Below are 18,684 nucleotides of genomic sequence, written 5' to 3'. Positions count from 1 at the left end.
TGCAAGAAATCTTGCAAGGCTGCTATAATATCTTGGTAGGGTCCCTTGCCTTTGTTTCCACCATACAAACTACATTTGCCTGATGTGTGACAGGAAGAGGTGCCACTCTCTCACCTGAATCAGAACCTAAGGGACCATCCTTCCATCCTACATGTTCTCAACTAGAGCAGGGCTTTTCAGTCTCAGCACTATTGAGATTTGGGCCAGACAATTCTCTGGTGATGGGGCTATCCTGTGCCCTTTGATATTTAGCAGAATCCTCAGATGTCAGCAACATCACCTCCTCACCCCCACCCTGTTGTGACAACCAAAAATATCTCCAGGCATTGCCAAATGTCCCCTGGTAGGCAAAATCCTCACATTTCAGAGCTGCTACTTTACAGGTAAGAAGCATTTATTGTTGACAACAAGCAAACAAATATGCATGGCTGTGTTCCAATAAAACTTTATTTGCAAATCAGCTAACAAGCAGATTTGGCTGTGGGCCATAGTTTTTGCCAGCTTGTGCTCTAGAACGAGTAATAGGTACCCAAACTTGGGAAGATTAATTAAGGTGACACTTCTTCATTAATCCTAACTATAAAATTCATCTTCATTTTAATTAAACATCAAAATTTCATCTTTTTCTAAATGGCTTGCTCCATGATTTCTTTTGTCTTTCCCTCTTCAACCAAAGACATCTTCTGTTAGTGAATGGGAGACTCAACATGCACACTCAGGACAAGGACCAGTCTCATGTAAAGAAAGCTGGCCACCGCTTCCTGGGAAACACCTGGCTGGGACACACATAGCAGAGCCTTAACATGTTACCACCCTAAGGGCACATCCAGACTAGGAACAGGAAGGGGAGTCTGGGGCAGCGGGGAGGACTTGGGCTCCAATGGACTGAGAAGAGAAAGAACAAAATGCACATCCTTCTCCAGTTTTCACCTAATCTCACTGCAATCCCCTTGGATGAAGGGGCCAGCACATGCTCTGCTTCCTGTATCCCTGCTTGAACCCCTTTGCTGTATTTCCAGCCCTCAACTATGTTCTCCTCAGAAAGTCAGAAGAAGAGGCCTCATTAGAGACCAAGGAAATGCCTTGTTTGATTCCACCCCAAGAATCAGGGTCTGACTTGTCAGGGTCCCAGCAAGAGATCACCACCCCAGAGCTGCCCGGGAAGACCCTGGCTTCCCAGATAAGTCTTTGGGGAATATACTAGCAATGAAACTATGTGGCAAGGAGCTCTTCATTGCTTCCTCATTTCTAAATGCACTTGCACTGCTTAGACTCACAAGGGTTGGGTCCCATACCTCTGTGTGTGTTTTGCACATCGCCTAATCACTTGCTTACCTTAGGTAATTATGCGCAGTGCCCTTCTTTGAGCATCTATGCTATGGAAGGAGATATTTAATAAAAAGACAGAGACAAAAAGGCCTCTATGCTTATAAACTTACAGCAGGTAAAGATATAAACATTAAAAACAAAAACTATAGTTTGCAACACAGTCTTAACAGCATCTGCCTTTACAAAACATTGCAAATAGCGGTGATATAAGAAAATATTAAAAATTAACACAAAGAGAACACCCACGAAAAACCTGAGTGAGATGCTTTATGTGTTATTTCACAACAGTTCTATGAGGGAAGTGGTCTTACTCTACTTGGAGGTGAGAAAACTGAGATTACAAGGGTTAAAGTGGCTTCCCTAAGGCCACGCAGCAGGTGGGTTACAGAGCCAGCATTTGACCTAAGGTCTACTGGATCTAAAGCCTTTGTACTCTCTACCATATTCCCGTGTTGTATAAATGTTCAGAAAAACTTACCGTGTAGTAATCGTACCAGCGGGCTCTAGGGAAATATGCAGTGACATTTCTGGCATTCTAAAATGAAACACAAACAAGGTGAGGCAGTGGGCACCAGTTTCCAGGACACAGAAACCAAAATGCTTAGGAAAGAGGTGAAATAATTGTGATGGCCTTGGGCCTACTTGCCTCATCTCTCAGGAGGTCACCTTTTGAGGAAACCTTCCATTCCTTTTCCTTTTTCAAACAGGGGAGATCTGTCTACCCCAAAACAAGTGGCTTTCATAAAGCACTTTGGTACCCAGGACTTCAGGAAAAAAAAATCACTATTTGCTTATAGAAACAGGCTTACGCCATTCCCTCTTAAAGAGACAAACAGTTAACTGAGATTGTGTCTAGGGCAGAAAAAAATTTTCTGTGTATAATAAGATTTGGGGGCTGGACACGGTGGCTCACGCCTGTCATCCCAGCACTTTGGGAGGCCGAGTCGGGCAGATCATGAGGTCAGGAGATCAAGACCATCCTGACTAACACAGTGGAACCCTGTTTCTACTAAAAATAAAAATAAAAAACTTTTTAAATTGGCCAGGCATGGTGGCACGCGCCTGTCGTCCTAGCTACTTGGGAGGCTGAGGCAGGAGAATCACTTGAACCTGGGAGGCAGAGGTTGCACTGAGCTGACATAGCACCACTGCACTCCAGCCTGGATGACAGAGCGAGACTCTGTCTCAAAAAAAAAAAAAAAAAAAAAAAGATTTTGGGAAGGTGCAATTAACTGGTTTTTTAATCAGAAGCCCAATCAACAACAGAAGTAAAAAAATGGCTTTTACTGCTGGGAGGAGCTCCTGCAGAGGAAGGGAAGGGTTAGCCAGCAGCAATACAAGTACACACATTGCCAAGCAATCCTTCTGAAAAGTTGTAATAGTGCTAGAGGACCATTATGAATTCTTTACAATACTGCACCCATCTGACCTTCTATTCCTTATTTTAGTTAACGAAGAAACGATTGTGCCATTGAATATACCATGAGGTGTTTTCTTCTTGATCATCCTATGAACCAGAATTGTTAGGCACATTTTAAAGATGTAGGAGCTGAGGCCCAGAACACCTAAGTGATGGACTTCAGCTCAGAAACAGAGGAAGAGACACAGGCAGAATAACAAACCATGCGTTAGGACCCCCACCAGCTCAGGCCTCTTCTCCTCGTCCTTTTCCCCAAGCCTCACAGCTGGGATCCTCCCCCCATCAGAGGCCTCCATACTCACCAGCTCCAGGACAGGGCTGACCAGGAAGGCTGGGCCCAGCAGGAACTGACTGTCTATGTCCCATGTCAGCTGGTCTGACACAAACCTGGAAAGGCAAATGAAGGTGCCCAACAGAGCCCAACAGAGCCCCAGCCCGACACTCTGAAGAAGTTCTTCAAGTTCACATGCAAGTCAGAAATCCAGCTGCCCCTGAGCCATCCTTGCCTTTTTTCCTAGGCCTAGCTTCATCAGGAGCACCCAGCCTCTGCTCTCCCCACAGGATGTGCCTAAAATGCTGGGATGTAGATGTGTTCTGTCCTGTAAAACACTTGCCACGTTTCTTAACCATGGCAAACTTCAAATGCGAGGATGGCCCTTTTCCCTCAAATCTCTTCCTGAAATCCTTCTCCTGTGACCTGGCTACATATAACCAAACTGCTACAAAAGATAGATAGGCCTTTGCACAGCCAAATGAGAAAGAAATTATTCTATGCTGTACTGCATCATTTCAGTTTTGTTCAATCAATAGCCTTTTATCAATGACCTACGGCATGTATAGCACTGTGCTAAAGTGAGTAATGAAGTATGGTCTGCACCTGAAGAGCTCATGGCAAAAGGCAATCATGCCTTTAATTTGGAAGAATTCACCTGTCACCACACAGAATGCAATAAGTCATCCATTAGTCATCGGAATCCCTGCTGGACACTCACTCATGGAGCAGAGGCCGCACAACAGTGACGCCCTCCGTGTGGGCCTTATGCATCAAGGTATACAGATATGGCAACAGGGTGTATCTGGTCTGCAGGACAGTTCTGGAAATGTTCACAAAAGCAGCATCCCAGGACACAGGGTCTTGTCTCTAAAGGAGAAAGAGAACAGTGTTTGGAGCTCGCCCTAGAATTTCTAGGGGATTTAAGAAGGTCACCGAAAGTATATTCCAACTGAAGAACACTCACAGCTAAACAAAAGAAACTCTACATGAGGCCCAGAGTATATTCCTAATAGACTGGAAAGAGTCACTGACGCTCTCCTAGGACAGCTGATGAAATTTCACTGGAAGACATTCTTTTTGGTATATTTTTTACAATTCTGCCTAAACAACAAGAACAAAACATAAAAATAATCTAAAGAACACTGAGGAATATGGTTCACTGAGACCCCAGGGCTTAATAATTTTTAAGGGTAAGTGGCTCACGCCCGTAATCCCAGCACTTTCGGAGGCTAAGGCCAGGAGTTTGAGACCAGCTTGGGAAATATGGCAAGATCCCATCTCTACAAAACACAAAAATTAGCTGGGCACGTTGGCATGTGCTTGTAGTCCCAGCCGTTCAAGAGGCTGAGGTGGGCGAGTCACTTGTGCCCCAGAGGTCGAGGCTGCAGTCAGCCATGATTGGGAACTGCACGATCCAGCCTAGGCAACAGAGTGAGTCCTTGTCTCAAAAGAAAAAAATTTTTTTGAAGATTTCTCAGGAAAACAGACTGCATTAACTTTAGATCAGAAATGGAGGCTGTGTTTCAAGTGAAACACTGGAGGTAGAAGCCACTGTCCTACCCTGGTCCCAATGGTGTTGTGGTTTCTTGAGAAGGGGTAGAAGGCCCCCAGCTGCATCCAGCGAACACACATCTCATATTCAGCGTCTTGAAAGAACCCACAGATATCTGCTCCCGTCTGAAACAAGAGGAAATAAAATGAGCCTGCTGATGATTTCTGAAAGATGTCCCCACCTTCTTGGTGCTTAGGAGGATCCCAAGGACACTCACATAGGATATGCCAAAGAGGCTGAACTCCATCATGCCTGCAATGAGAAGCACAGCTGGGTCAGACCAGGCTCGCTCTGACGACCTGCCTCCTCACCTCTTCCCAAGATTCCCAACTCCCTGCCCTACAGGCACAGGCCCTGGGAAGGACCCACGCACCAATGATAGATTTCTTCAGCTGATCCCACGCAGCCGTGTTGTCTCCCAGCCAATGTCCTGCCCAGCGGCCAGAAGAGGGAAATGTGGAGCGGGTGATGACGACCCCTCGCTGTCCCGTCACCTCCTGCACGGCTCTGGTTGGAGGGGAAAAGGAGGTGAACTGAGGCCACGGCCAGGGAGTAAAGGCCACAGAGCTTCTGCTCCCAGAGCCCTTGAGCCTAGTCAATGTTTGCTGCGTGATTGGAGGGAACATGGGAATCTGAGCTGTAATGGGGGCTCCACTGATCCCACATGATGGAGATAACGAGTCACGTGTTCTCACAGCGCTTTACAAAGAACTTCACTGTAGCGAACTCACTGGAGTGCCCCCAAAATAGTAAAGAATTACTACATCTTGCTATTGGTTTCCTCAATACTTAGTTTTCTACATTTGAGGAGGAGCACAGTGAAGATTATAAGATCGTCCTTAGGAGAATTCATACTATTCATGAGCTTGCAAAGCGGGACTGTGCTAATTCGGTGCAATACCAGTTACCCTCCACCAAGAATGGCCAAAAATAAAAATATCTCCAAAGACGATTCACTTTGAAATAAAAGGGGAAAGATGCCCAGACCTCCATGTTCCATTCACCTCCTGTAACTAAAGCTATTATTCCACTGGCTGCCCTGTGTGACCATTATGGTGTCTCCATGTGAGTCTTTCCCACCAGGATCATTAAGTTTTTCACTGGTGGGACCATGCCTTATTTAAAGCTGTCCTCCTACTTTTAATCACAGGGCCTGGCTCCACATCAATAAGAATTTGTTTAATAAGAATCATTACACAGTTGTCATGTGAATCTTCTTAACCCTTAGAATGGGGAATGAAAGGAAAACTAGGGTAGCTATGTCAGTCACTGGCAATCCCTCCAGGTTGTGACAGCTGGAGAAGGGAGACAGAGACTCACTCGTATGTGGGTCTGGTCTGGGACCACCCGTACAGGTTGTGCACGTTGTAGTGCTGCACTGGGGAGCCGTCTGGGAGGATCTGCTGACTCTCCATGCACAGGGTCTTGCTGCTCAGGCCCCTGTCCCTGGACTCCAAATCTGAGGAGGAAGAACTGGTGAGGTGAAATCCAGCCCTGATTCTGTTTCTCCCTGACCTCTCTTCAAGGGATTGGGCCCTGGATCTTAAGACTAACTTGAGTCCTGCCTGTGTCGCTCTCCATCTCCCCAGAGACATGAGCACAGCGCCCCCAGCTCTGAGCTGCAATGGCGGCTCCAGTGTTTCCAACATCAAGTTCACTGAAGAAAGCAGAGGTGTCAGGAAGAACGTACAGCTGTCAAACACTACATGACAGGCTCTGATTTAGGCTTTTGACCTGCCAATTATATCCATAATTCTATGAAGATGACCGCATTATCTGTCCTCTACAGTTTAGCAAACTGAGATTTGGAAATATCGCATAATCTGTGAAAAGTCACAAAACTCCTACAGAGAACAATTTCTGGAGCCAAGATATGAACCCAAGTATAACTCCAAAGTCCATCAGCTCCACAATAAAGGCAAGCCAATAATTTCCACCCATTGATGACACCAAAAAATTCCTGTGATGGAATTCACATAAGCCTAAAAAACTAACAAGCCTATCTGTGGGAACCCTTTGGTGGCATGACCACTCGTAAGTGCTTTCTAGACAAATTCAAGAAATTTGTGCAATGAGTCTAGTCACTTGCACATGCCCCGCTGGGTAAAGCACGTGCAGAACTTTTGTCTCTGGTCCCCAGTAAACCACAGCAGCCATGAGGATGTGCCCTGAGCTGTGAAGGAATACCCCTGGCCTCGGGCTCCTCCAGTGTAATCCTTCTTCCAAATCACGGCTCTGCCAATCAAGAAGGCCAAGGATTCTTACATGGCATGTAGGGAGGGTGGTTCAGAGAGGCTTCCCTGCAGCCTGGAGAAACTGCCCCATTCACAAAGCTTGATGGTTCGTTCATATCCTAGAAATGCCAAACACAGACATACCTTACTTTTTAAGATAATTACATCCTGCCAATTCTTAGCCAAGGAAGCAGTGAATAAATTGTTCAACATCCAGTAATCCCTGTAGATGCCAGCCCTGGGAGCTTCATCAAATCCTGGTGAGAACTAGCTAGAAAGATTAATTCACCCCTACAGAACAACTGGCTAGAGGGTTAAAAAAAAAATCTCTCTCAAGGTGGGCGTGAGGCAGTGAAAGTTCCAAGAAATTCCTAGTCAATTGCCTCAGAGATTTTATAGTAGTAATGTCAGGTCTGGTACAAGGTGTGAGGGCTATCAGGGCTGTTCCACTCCTGAGAGGAGGAAGTATCTGATATGTCCAAAGTCTTCCTTGGACAATGTCTATCCTCTTGACTGAAGGTCAGCGGTACATACACTTAGGCACAGAAAGATAGACAAGAGCCACAGGTACTCAGACACACACACACACTTACAATCCACATGCCATCAAACTTCAAGCTCCTCTCTGGATTCTGTGGATTGTTGTATAGTTCTTCTATTTCCCTCTTCCACCACTTGGCAGTTGAATTACGGAAAAAGTCTGGGAAGGCCACATAAGCTCGATACAGCTATAAAAAATAAATATAATTTGTTTGTCCCACACAAATATATAAGACAGCAAACAGGCACTTACTGAGAATGCAACTTACACAAATACTTGAACTGCATGGTGGCAGACGGCCTGAACAGGGCCTAAATAATGTTATTAACTTATTAGAGAAATGCAGAATGAGAAGAGAAATAGTGCAATTTGCACACCTTCCCAGCATTTGGAAAACATCCTAAAACTGTTCTCTTCATATACACATGGATGATGACAATCAATGACCCAAACTAGTGACCTCATGCATTTGATGCCCAACCCTCAACGTCAGTTCTGCCATTTCCTAAGCACTCCTCAAAGACAAAGCCAGTGAGAGACTGCAGACATGAGATGCATGGTAATAGGTTAGGAAGGAACACCCAGGGACTCCCTCCTATGTCATTCTCACTGCGAGAGGGGAGGAAGGAATAAGATTACATTTCAGGATATTAGACCAGTACACCTCAGTGTTTTCTACAATTTCAGAATCACATGACAACTACAGCTGTGTGGAAGATAAATTGAGAGGACTTAAAGAGGACGTTTCAACTTCCCCTTATTTTCATCTTTCTTCAGATAATAACGGGTGTGTTTTTGTTTTAACCTGCAAGATGGATTCAAGGCACAACTTCTTTTTTTTTTTTTTTTGAGATGGAGTCTTGCTGTGTCAGCCACCCAGGCTAGAGTGCAGTGGTGCTACCTCGGCTCGCTGAAAACTCTGCCTTCCAGGTTCAAGCGATTCTTTTGCCTCAGCCTCCTGAGTAGCTGGGATTACAGTCATGCACCACTACACCTGGCTAATTTTTGTATTTCTGGTAGAGACGTGGTTTCCTCATATTCTTCAGGCTGGTCTCAAATTCCTGACCTCAAGTGATCCACACGCCTCAGCCTCCCCAAGTGATGGGATTACAGGCATGAGACACCATGCCCAGCCAGATACAACTTCTTAACTACGTTGTAGACTTTTGAGAGCAAGAAGCTTGTTTTATATTCATCTGAGTGATATTTATATTTTGCACAATGCTTAGCTTAGAACTTGACACAAAATACACACTCACTGTTTAATGGTGGGTTCACACCACTTAGAAGCAGCAAATAAATGTTGCTTGTTATGGAACATTATGGTCCTTTGTATGTCTCAGTAAATAGCCTCCTTTACGATAATCACACCACTGTAAGAGTTAAAGAGCTAAAGAATGCTGGTGAGGAGGGTGGGGGAGGCAACAGAATGAGCACTTGGTCTAGGGGAGCTCCAGTTCTTATATACAATAGACAAAAGGCAGGTAGGAACCCATATGTGTACATGAAGGGCAAGAAAAGGAACATGAGAAAACAGAAACAGATCGGCCTACATGGGTCTGGCTGTCAAGGATGTGAGAAGATAGTGGGTCACATCATGGAGAATCTTGAGAGAAGTGGGCATGCCAGGGATGCCTTTTGTTAGGAAATGGAGGTAGAAACCACGAAACCTGACAAAGAGAAACTTTCACCAGAAACAGAGAGCTCCAGATCAGGCAGGGTTAGAAACAATGGGATGGGTGGGGGTTGGAGAATTAGAATAAAGAGATTATCAGCCACATCTGAGTCAGAATTGTATCCCATATGGGGTACACATGGGGAACCTGGCCAGCCATGATGTAGGAACTTCCCTAAGTACTGCTCGGATGACCCCTTCCAACTTCATAAAAATGTTCTGCCGTTCTCCAAGGTGCTGGCTCTACCTTACACCTGTGCATATTCAAGTCTTGCCTTTGTGGCTTCTGCCTTCACTTTCTCCAGTCTTCAAACAGTGATATAACCACCCACACACTGGGCCTCAGGATCACCTAGCACTCTTTTTGTGGCACATCGCATGCTACAAACTGCAATTCCTAGATCCCATCACAGACTTATTGTATTAAATCGCTGGAGCTTTGGACTCAGAAATCTGCTTTTCATGGGGCCGTTGGCTATTTGTTTTATAGTCAGTAAAGCCAGACCTGGACATCAGTGGCTTCATCCTCACCAGCTTCATCGAGTGGGTCTTACTATTAACAATATAAATATTAGGTTGGTGCAAAGGCAATTGAAGTTTTTGTCATTACTTTTAATAACTTTCTTTCCTTTTTTTTTTTTTTTCTGAGACGGAGTCTCACTGTGTCACCCAGGCTGGAATGCAGTGGCTCAATCTTGGCTCACTGCAACCTCTGCCTCCCAGGTTCAACTGATTCTCCTACCTCAGCCTTCTGAGTAAGTGGGATTACAGGCATGCGCCACCACGCCTGGCTAATTTTTGTATTTTTAGTAGAGATGGGGTTTCACCATGTTGGTCAGGTTGATCTCAAACTCCTGACCTCGTGATCAGCCTCCCAAAGTGCTGAGATTGCGGGCGTGAGCCACCATGCCCAGCCTACTTTTAATAACTTTCAATGGCAAAAACCGCAATTACCTTTGTACCAACCAATAGTTATAATTATCCTATCTACCAAGAATCTCTTATGAGCTAACAGATTCCGTGACTCCCTAATGAAGTGTTTCTCATCAGGGGTACAACTGGCATTTGAGGTGAGAGGTATTTTGTGAAGAATTCCCTGAAATCAGAGCTATGGGCATCCCTGCCCACTGCCCACTGAATGCCTCTGGTGTCCCTGTGATAACCAACACTGCCCTCAGATTTCCAAATTGCCTCAGGATGGCAGTGTTGCCCCTACTGGCTGATGAACTGTGGGGTTCTGATACTGACTACTTGATAAAAGTCAAGAAGCCCATGACCCAGAACTTCTCTGGCTGGGCAGGTTCCTACGTCCATGTGGGCTGCTTGGACCACTAAGCTTCAAGTGATTCTCTGTGAGAGGTGACAAGAGGACAGGAAGCTAGGTCTTCTCCCTTGAACAGTATAGATAGATAGACAGATAGATAGATAAATAGATAGATAGATAGATAGATACATACATACATACATACATACATAGAGATAGATGCTATATAAATAGATAGATAGATGATAGATAGAAGAGGGATTTGGATAGATAGGGTGAGTGGATGAATAGAGGTGGAGATAGATGATAATAGATACATAGATAGATAGATAGATAGATAGATAGATAGATAGATAGAGGATGGATGGATAGATAGAGTGGGTAGATTAATTAATACATTGACCGGTAGATACATAGATATGATAGATTGAAGATAGATAGATAGATAGATAGATAGATAGATAGATAGATAGATAGACAGACAGATAGACAGATAGATACATAGATGGGTACATGGATATACATAGATAGATAGATACTTGTTCAGTAGTAGACAAAAGGAAAACAGCCTTGAACTGAGTTTGACTCATTCTTGCCAATCTTCAAACCAGCCCCAGCTTCTGTTTCATTTGTTTTGTTTTACAGCATCTACTGACAGTCTAATAGCCAAGCAACCTCGTCCCAAGTATGTCTCATTTTAAATCGAGAGTGCTACTGCTGCCAACTGGCTCTGGGATCCAGGAGGTCAGAGACTGACAACAGAGAAGTACGCATCATGGGTTTGCAGTACTGTCTGTTCTTCATACCCTATTGGAGCTGTGCCAGGCCTCAGTCCCTGGCTCCAGATTGCGTGGTTCTGTTAATATCTGACTTTCCCTCTAGGACTCACCACTTGCCCTGAAAACCAACTTATCTGGATAAGGCATGAATATTTGGCCTAACTCCTGCCAGTCACATTCCTGGTGATGAATGTTTCTCCTGCACCACTGTCCATGGGCTATGATCTTACATTACGTAGAAAGAACTCCCAAAAGAGGTCTTCGCCCCTGGGCTTCTGAGTGGCTGCTAACCGAATTGACAACTGCTGGGATTTGTTTCCACAACATGGATATTTGTCTGATTAACACTTCATCCTGACAGAGTATGTAGACTCTACAACATATACCACATTGCTGACTGCACAAGCCAGCTTCTTTGTCCCTTCAATTCCTGGCAGATGTCCTAGAAAAGAGGCCTTTTCCTTATCTCCTCAGCTCTCCTGTGGGGGTCACATAGACTACACATGCCCTGCTACAATTCCTGCCCAGAAAGAGTAAGCATTATTGAATAATAGCTCAAGAGGTAGGGCAAGGTACTTGCTCTCCAGGAAGTCCTCGGTCCCACCCTGACAACCCTGCCTGTGGATACTGTCACAACAATTCATAGTAAAGCACACAGGCTGCCTCAGTTCAGGAGACACACATCTTGGCCAGAGGACGGGGCTGTAGGCTTCCTAGACCTGTAAGGAGACATGTATTCATTCAAGCAAGAAATGCTTAGTGAATTTGGAAAAAAATTCAGGTCCAGAACCATAGACTACTTGGGTTCATTACAAGCAACAAACCATCCCCAGGAGAGAGCAAGTTTCACAATAAGGCTGGAAACTGAGAGATAAAAGCAAAGTTGAGAAACCCAAGGAATGATGGGGCTCAGAGGAGGACTTACAAGTATGGAAATGCAGAAACGTGTTCATGAAAAAAAAAAAAAAGATGTACAAAAAAAAAAAAGACCTAGTCAGTCTTTGAGGGTTGAAGACTGTTTCAAAGGGATAATCAAGGCAACAACAGTAATTATACTAGTTCAGAGAAAAGATAGCACTTCTAGGAGGTACTACCCAGTGGAAACTTCTTGGGCCTTTGTAATCTGACAGCCTTGAAATTGAAATCAACACTCTGTCACCTAAAACCGTGGACAAGTCTACTGAGCTCTCTGGTCTTAAATCCCAAGGATAATAATACATGTCTACATCCCAGTGGGCAGTAAAGTATTACTACATATAAAGTAATGGGGCACACAGACTGACATCCAAGACACATCCCCTAAGTATTTCTCCCTTGTCAAGCTCATGTCCACGGTACAGGCATGTCCACAATCCCAGGAACAGCTGCCCCTTCCTAGAAACCCTGACTCCACCCAAATTTACAAAGACCCTTTACCTCCACTTGACTGTCCCAGTCTAGAGACCCATTCACAACAACATCAGGAAAATCAGGCCAGACCTATGAAGAGAAACACGTTCAGTAGCAATGCACTAGACAATTTCCCTTATGTAGTATCTCCTAAGAAATTATTATATGAACCATATTCCTAGAAGCAATAATACTTTATCATGTAGGATCCATGTAAAAGAGAAGTGAATTCCATAACACATTACATTACTTAAAAGTTGTTAACTGTATTAACAAATATTGATTGAGAAAAAGAGAGCTTCTGACCTCAGAGCCCAAACAGAAAAGGCCAAAAATGACATACACAGGCGTGTGACCCACTAACAGTGACCCACCCTCAGGCTAGGGACTAGTGGATCATCGCTTAGGATTATACCTTTCCCCAGACAATGTCTCCATCATTTGGGTATTTGATGAAGACGTCATCCTCTATGCCCCGAGTGAAGGCAGGATAGGGCTGTGTCTCATTGCCAGAAATGGCTGGATCCTGAAATCAAAGCATAAGTCAGCTGGGAAAACCAAAGCCAGAGAATGAGGAGAAACAGAATAAAGGAGAACTCCTCCAGGGTGAACTCGCTGGCTTCTACCTGCACGGTAGAGTTTCTGTGAGTCCTGGGAAATACACATTTCTTACTGCACTTCAATTTATCTACTTGTAACATGGAAATAAAGTATAATGCTTTCTCCACCAAAGCCCATACTTGCTCCCAAACAGAACGCACACATTCACATCAGGACTAACCAGAATGAGGATGACCCGCATCCCATCAGCCTTCATGCGATTGATCAGTGCTGGAAACCCAGCAAACTTGGGGCTGAGGGTGAAGTCCAGCTGCCGCTCCATGTAGTCGATGTCTGAGTACTGCACGTCCTGCGGGAGGACACGGGGAGCTGAGTGGCTGCTGCTGTACACGCCCAAGCTTTACAGGAGAACAACCCTCCACCACCCCTGGTGGAATTCCAGACAGATTCTTGTTGATGATTTCAAGTCCCAGCTCTGCCATTTGTTAGGTACAGGTGCTGGGAAATTCACTTAATTTTTCAAATGTTCAGTGATAAGATAAAAAAAATCAAATTCAGCATAAAATAGGATAAGAATGCCTCTCTAAGATGGCCATTCTGAGGATAAATAAGAATACTGGATTGGACAGTGCTTTATAAACTGCCACTATCAGGAGTGATTGTGATGACCTCCCCCAAGAGGCTGCCCCTGGTATCAGTGGTTCATGCTTAGAAAAATTAATATTAACTACCCAGGGCTAATACAATGTGGATGGTAAATCTACTGCAAAACAAATCAAAACAAAGCAACAATGTATAGTTGCTTTGGAATACCCAATCTTGAGGGAAATCAGACACTACATTCTTCTGCAGAATGAAATATTGCATTTCACTATCCATTAATGGAAACACTGTGTTCCACTAATAGAGCTACTGTAAAACAAGAGAAATGTAGAATAAAATCAGATATGCGATGGTACATTGGATCAGTTGTCTGATGACTGGGTCCCCTCCCATCCTCCAGTGAAAGATAAGCTTTATTTCTATGTGTATGTCCTCTGGAACCCATCCGAGGATCCATGTATTCCATCAGTGATTAGCTCAGAGCCGACGGGACACTGTGCTACAGCACCAGGGCTGCAGGAACTGAGGTCATATCCACATATACATATACAATGGTCTGACTGTTTGGGGTGAGTTTTTTTCAGGAATTAAGTAAAAGAACTGTGGATATTATTTATTCTTATGGAACCAAGGATGTTTTGACTAAATGTTTTGAAATCATGTGAAAGAAATGGAAGGAAGCATGAGATAGCAGAAAAAGCCCTGGAGCCAGCCTATCTCCTCCTCTGGGAAATCACGGTGTGTCTTGAGCTATCATCTCTAGAAGATGGAAACAAGCGCCCTTATCTGTATTACTGTGCTGGGGTGAGGCTAACTGTGATACTGCCTGAAAAAGAACATTATGTCTTTATAGGATCTCACAAACATTAGACAAATGAACCTAGACACAGAGGCACCTGGGTTAGTTATGAAACTCCAGAGCCATGACTGAGAACGTACATAAGGGATCTGGGCAGCCACCATCTCATCATACAAGCTGGCGATCTCAGAGTCGTTCTGGTAGCCATAGCGACACAGCTGGAACCCCAAAGACCAGTAAGGTACCATCACAGGCCGGCCAATCAACTAGAAAATAGACAGAAAATGTTAGTCCTCAGAACAGAGGCACCAGATTGAAGTTTTACATCAAGTAATAAGAATATTTTTCCATGCCCCAAGCTAGACAACTAACTAATTGAATTCTACATCAAAACTGACAGGATATAGATCCACTAGTATACTTGGAGAAAGCTTTCTGCTAGACTTGAGCTCCTTCTTAAAAATTATGGAAAAGCTGATTTTACTCCATTCCTAGAGACACTGTAGGTAACTGGTTAAGAAGCCCAGAATCAGAGACAAATGCCTGGCTTAGATACAGGCTCCAGTCCTGCTAGCTGCATGACCTTAGGCAAAAATTAAGTAATCTCTTAGTGCTTCGGTTTCTTCATCTGTAAATAAAGGTATAATAATAGCATCTCCCTCATAGTCGTTTTGTGAAGACTGAATGAGTTGCTATGTGCAAAGTGCTCTAACATGCAGCAAGTAATAAATCAGTGATGTGCAGTAAGTAGTACATAAGTGTTTGCTGCTGCTGCCACAACCACCATGGTCACCACCACCATCATCACTATTTTCACCATCACCACCACTACCACCACCATATTCCTCACACCACCCCACTATTACCACCACTACCACCACCATAGCCACCACCACCATCACCATCAAACACCAACCATCACCACCCCCATCATCGTCACTATCACTACCACTATCACCACCATCACCAACACATCCATCAGCACCACCCCACCACTATCATCACCATCACCAACACTACTACTACTACCACCACCATCATTATCACCATTCCCACATCACTAACACCACCATCAGCCCCTACCACCATCATCACCATCGCCACCACCATATAACCACAAATACCACCACCACCACACTATCACTACCATCACCACCACTAGTAGCACTATAACTTCTGCTATTCTGCAATGCTTACAGAGGCTATAAATTTAATGGTGATTAGCATATATTTATTTTTCCTTATTCTATAATCTCTTTCCAAGTAATACCAATAATTCCAGTTATCATCAGAGAATTATACTAATGAATGTGGGCTCTGGCACTCAGAATGTGCTGTACAAGTACTTGATAAACAATTGGATTTCCCCCTACCTCAGTGTACTGCTGGGTGACAAGCTCTGGAGTTGGCCCCAAGAACACATAAAAGTCCAGAACTCCCCCTGTGGTACGGTATGTCAAGGCAGGCAGGGGCTGGAACGTCACATCTGAAAATGAAGAAAAATGCTAACCCAGCTGGAAACTTTCCATGTCACAAATCACCCCTGAAATCCACACATTCTCCATCTTCCTGCACCCTCCCTATCACAGAGTGGTAAGAGCCAGTATTTTCTTTTTTTTTTTTTTTTTGAGATGGAGTCTCACTCTGTCACCCAGGCTGGAGTGCAGTGGCGCGATCTCGGCTCACTGCAAGCTCCGCCTCCCAGGTTCACGCCATTCTCCTGCCTCAGCCTCTCCAAGTAGCTGGGACTACAGGCGCCCGCCACCACGCCTGGCTAGTTTTTTGTATTTTTAGTAGAGACGGGGTTTCACCATGGTCTCGATCTCCTGACCTTGTGATCCGCCCGCCTCGGCATCCCAAAGTGCTGGGATTACAAGGGTGAGCCACCGCGCCTGGCCTAGAGCCAGTATTTTCTATCATACTCACACAGAACTGAAGAAGTTCAGTGGAAGTCTAAAGGTCCCATTCCTGGGTTTGTTTCCTTTGGTGTATTTCACTATATTTTGTCGTTCTACTCTTAAAATTATGTTTACATTTCAACTTTTATTTTGGATAAGGAGGTACATGTTCACATCTGTTACATGGGAATATGCACAATGCTGAGGTTTGGGGTATGAATCCTGTCAGTAGATAGCAAACAGTACCTGACAGGTAATTTTTCAACAAACCATACACCCTCATAATCCCCAGACTAACTTCTCTAACCCATAGTTTTAGCCTAATTCAAATTCTTTTTTTTTTTTTTTTTTTTTTTTTTGAGACAGAGTCTCGCTCTGTCGCCCAGGCTGGAGTGCAGTGGCGCAATCTCGGCTCATTGCAAGCTCCGCCTCCCGGGTTCATGCCATTCTCCTGCCTCAGCCTCTCCGAGTAGCTGCGACTACAGGCGCCCGCCACCACGCCCGGCTAATTTTTTGTATTTTTAGTAGAGACGGGGTTTCACCGTGGTCTCGATCTCCTGACCTCGTGATCCGCCCGCCTCGGCCTCCCAAAGTGCTGGGGCCTAATTCAAATTCTATAACTGGCTCCCACGAGCTGACCTCCAAGACGTTTGGGACCCATGTGGTGTTACTATCCCTTCTTATGTGATTTTTACCAAAATGAGAGTTGGGTTAAATCTTCTTATCACATGATATTAGACTGAAATAAACAGAAAGGCTAAACACAAAGAAAAAATAAACAGCAGTGCCCGTAAAATGAAGATTTTGACTTCAAGGAACAGTTAGGCTAAAAACATTCTAAAATGACTCAAGCATGATTGGTATCCCCCCAAAATAAGGGAGGTGCTGATGGCCTTACCCATGGCATTGCTGTTCAGCAGGAGCACTCCATGGGCACTGCCGTCCTCCTCCAGCCCCATGTAGTAGGGGTGGACACCATAGGAATTCTTCTTGTACTGGAGAGTCATGGGGAGAAGCAGTAGGAGTTTAAGAGACATTATGCCTGAGAAAGAAACTCAACAAAAACGTGTTTGCTGAGATAGGTCTAGTTTTCTCCATGAAATCAATTAAACACATGAAACGAAGGAGCCTGGGAATTAGCCCACTCGCCTAAAAGCAGAATGTGATGACCAAGTGGAGTTTGGGAAGATGAAGCCCAAAGCATGCGCAGTGTGGGTGGAGAGAAGCAGAGACACAGATCCCAAATGCTCTGTCCTTACCCCTGGGGGCTGGTCTCGGGAGAACATCCCCCAAGTGTGCCACTCCAGGTCTCTCCTATAGGACGTGTGCTCAGTTTCCCCAAAGCCGTAGAGGTACTTGGAGGGGAGGCGGGTGGAGATGCGGATAAACATGTCATTGAAGGTGAAGCCAAGGAGCTGAGAGTCCCAACTGAAACACAAAAACACAGATTTGAAACAGAAAATGGGCTTTTCTCTCTGTTTCCAGCAGCTGACTTTTCAAGGACAACAGAACACTTGATTCCAACCCAGAACCTGTTCATCTCCCAAACAAAACAGAAACTCAATTGGATTAAAATATCATAGATATCCTCGCTAAAAGCCCAGGAGTTCTTCATTCATCTGTTTCCCTCTGTCAACTGCCTCCTTTCAGTGGTCCTCCACAATACAAATCCAAGCACTCCTCAGCATCTCAGCTGGGACCACTCCACACCAGCACCGCCTTCCACCCTTGCACCCCTCAGCGCATTTTCTACACAGCACTCAAAGTGATATTCACTTATTATTTGTTGTCATGAGAAGAGAAACCTCAGCGGTCTAATCCAGAGAAGGCACCCCATAAACATTTGTTGGATGAATCCTCAGGCACACTCAGCTGCCTCAGTAATTATTTCTAGAATGCTAAAGATTTCCTGTAAGAACAGGTCTGAAGGAAACAACTCATCCATGCATCTGGAAGTGGACAATGTGATGTTTTGAACCAGGATACATCCAAGGACAATGGACCTGGCAGCGAAGGCACAGGTAGCCATCAACTCTGAGGCCACTCACATTACATCACACTAGAAGCCACTCACATTACAGTGCCTGTACTCTTCCGGCGAATTTCAATCCCAAATGGATTCTTCTTAATGAGGACATCATAGAGTTGACCCTCAGGGGTGCTGGATGGCACGCTGGGTATGCTCAGAGGGACTGGAACTTCATACCGATTGTTGTTGGGATCATAAATCTAGGCCAGAGAAAATCGATTTTAGGCAATAATAGTACTCTCGAAATCTATACCCCTAGCAGAACCTTTTTTATTTTTGGACAAAAAGTTCAGATGCTATGTTTCTGTCTTCTTTAAGTTTATGATATCTGAGATTT

General features: G+C 44.6%; 1 protein-coding gene across 1 annotated transcript in view; it reads right to left on the bottom strand.

The window, feature by feature from the left end:
- MGAM (maltase-glucoamylase) overlaps positions 1-18,684 on the bottom strand; it is a 102,780-nt gene that overhangs the window by 6,393 nt on the left and 77,703 nt on the right. Inside the window, exons 49-65 of the mRNA XM_030826773.1 lie at positions 18,393-18,547; positions 17,578-17,746; positions 17,217-17,313; positions 15,794-15,906; positions 14,561-14,686; positions 13,239-13,367; positions 12,873-12,983; positions 12,485-12,547; positions 7,403-7,537; positions 6,841-6,928; positions 5,896-6,034; positions 4,949-5,082; positions 4,793-4,827; positions 4,584-4,700; positions 3,742-3,890; positions 3,052-3,136; positions 1,808-1,864 (exon numbers count right to left, since the gene is read on the bottom strand). Coding sequence (XP_030682633.1) covers positions 1,808-1,864; positions 3,052-3,136; positions 3,742-3,890; positions 4,584-4,700; positions 4,793-4,827; positions 4,949-5,082; positions 5,896-6,034; positions 6,841-6,928; positions 7,403-7,537; positions 12,485-12,547; positions 12,873-12,983; positions 13,239-13,367; positions 14,561-14,686; positions 15,794-15,906; positions 17,217-17,313; positions 17,578-17,746; positions 18,393-18,547 — 1,902 coding nt within the window. The remainder of the gene's footprint in view (positions 1-1,807; positions 1,865-3,051; positions 3,137-3,741; positions 3,891-4,583; positions 4,701-4,792; positions 4,828-4,948; positions 5,083-5,895; positions 6,035-6,840; positions 6,929-7,402; positions 7,538-12,484; positions 12,548-12,872; positions 12,984-13,238; positions 13,368-14,560; positions 14,687-15,793; positions 15,907-17,216; positions 17,314-17,577; positions 17,747-18,392; positions 18,548-18,684) is intronic.

Source organism: Nomascus leucogenys, chromosome 13 (genome assembly GCF_006542625.1).
Source record: "Nomascus leucogenys isolate Asia chromosome 13, Asia_NLE_v1, whole genome shotgun sequence".
Lineage (NCBI taxonomy): Eukaryota > Metazoa > Chordata > Mammalia > Primates > Hylobatidae > Nomascus > Nomascus leucogenys.
This window is presented reverse-complemented; position numbering and strand designations above follow the sequence as displayed.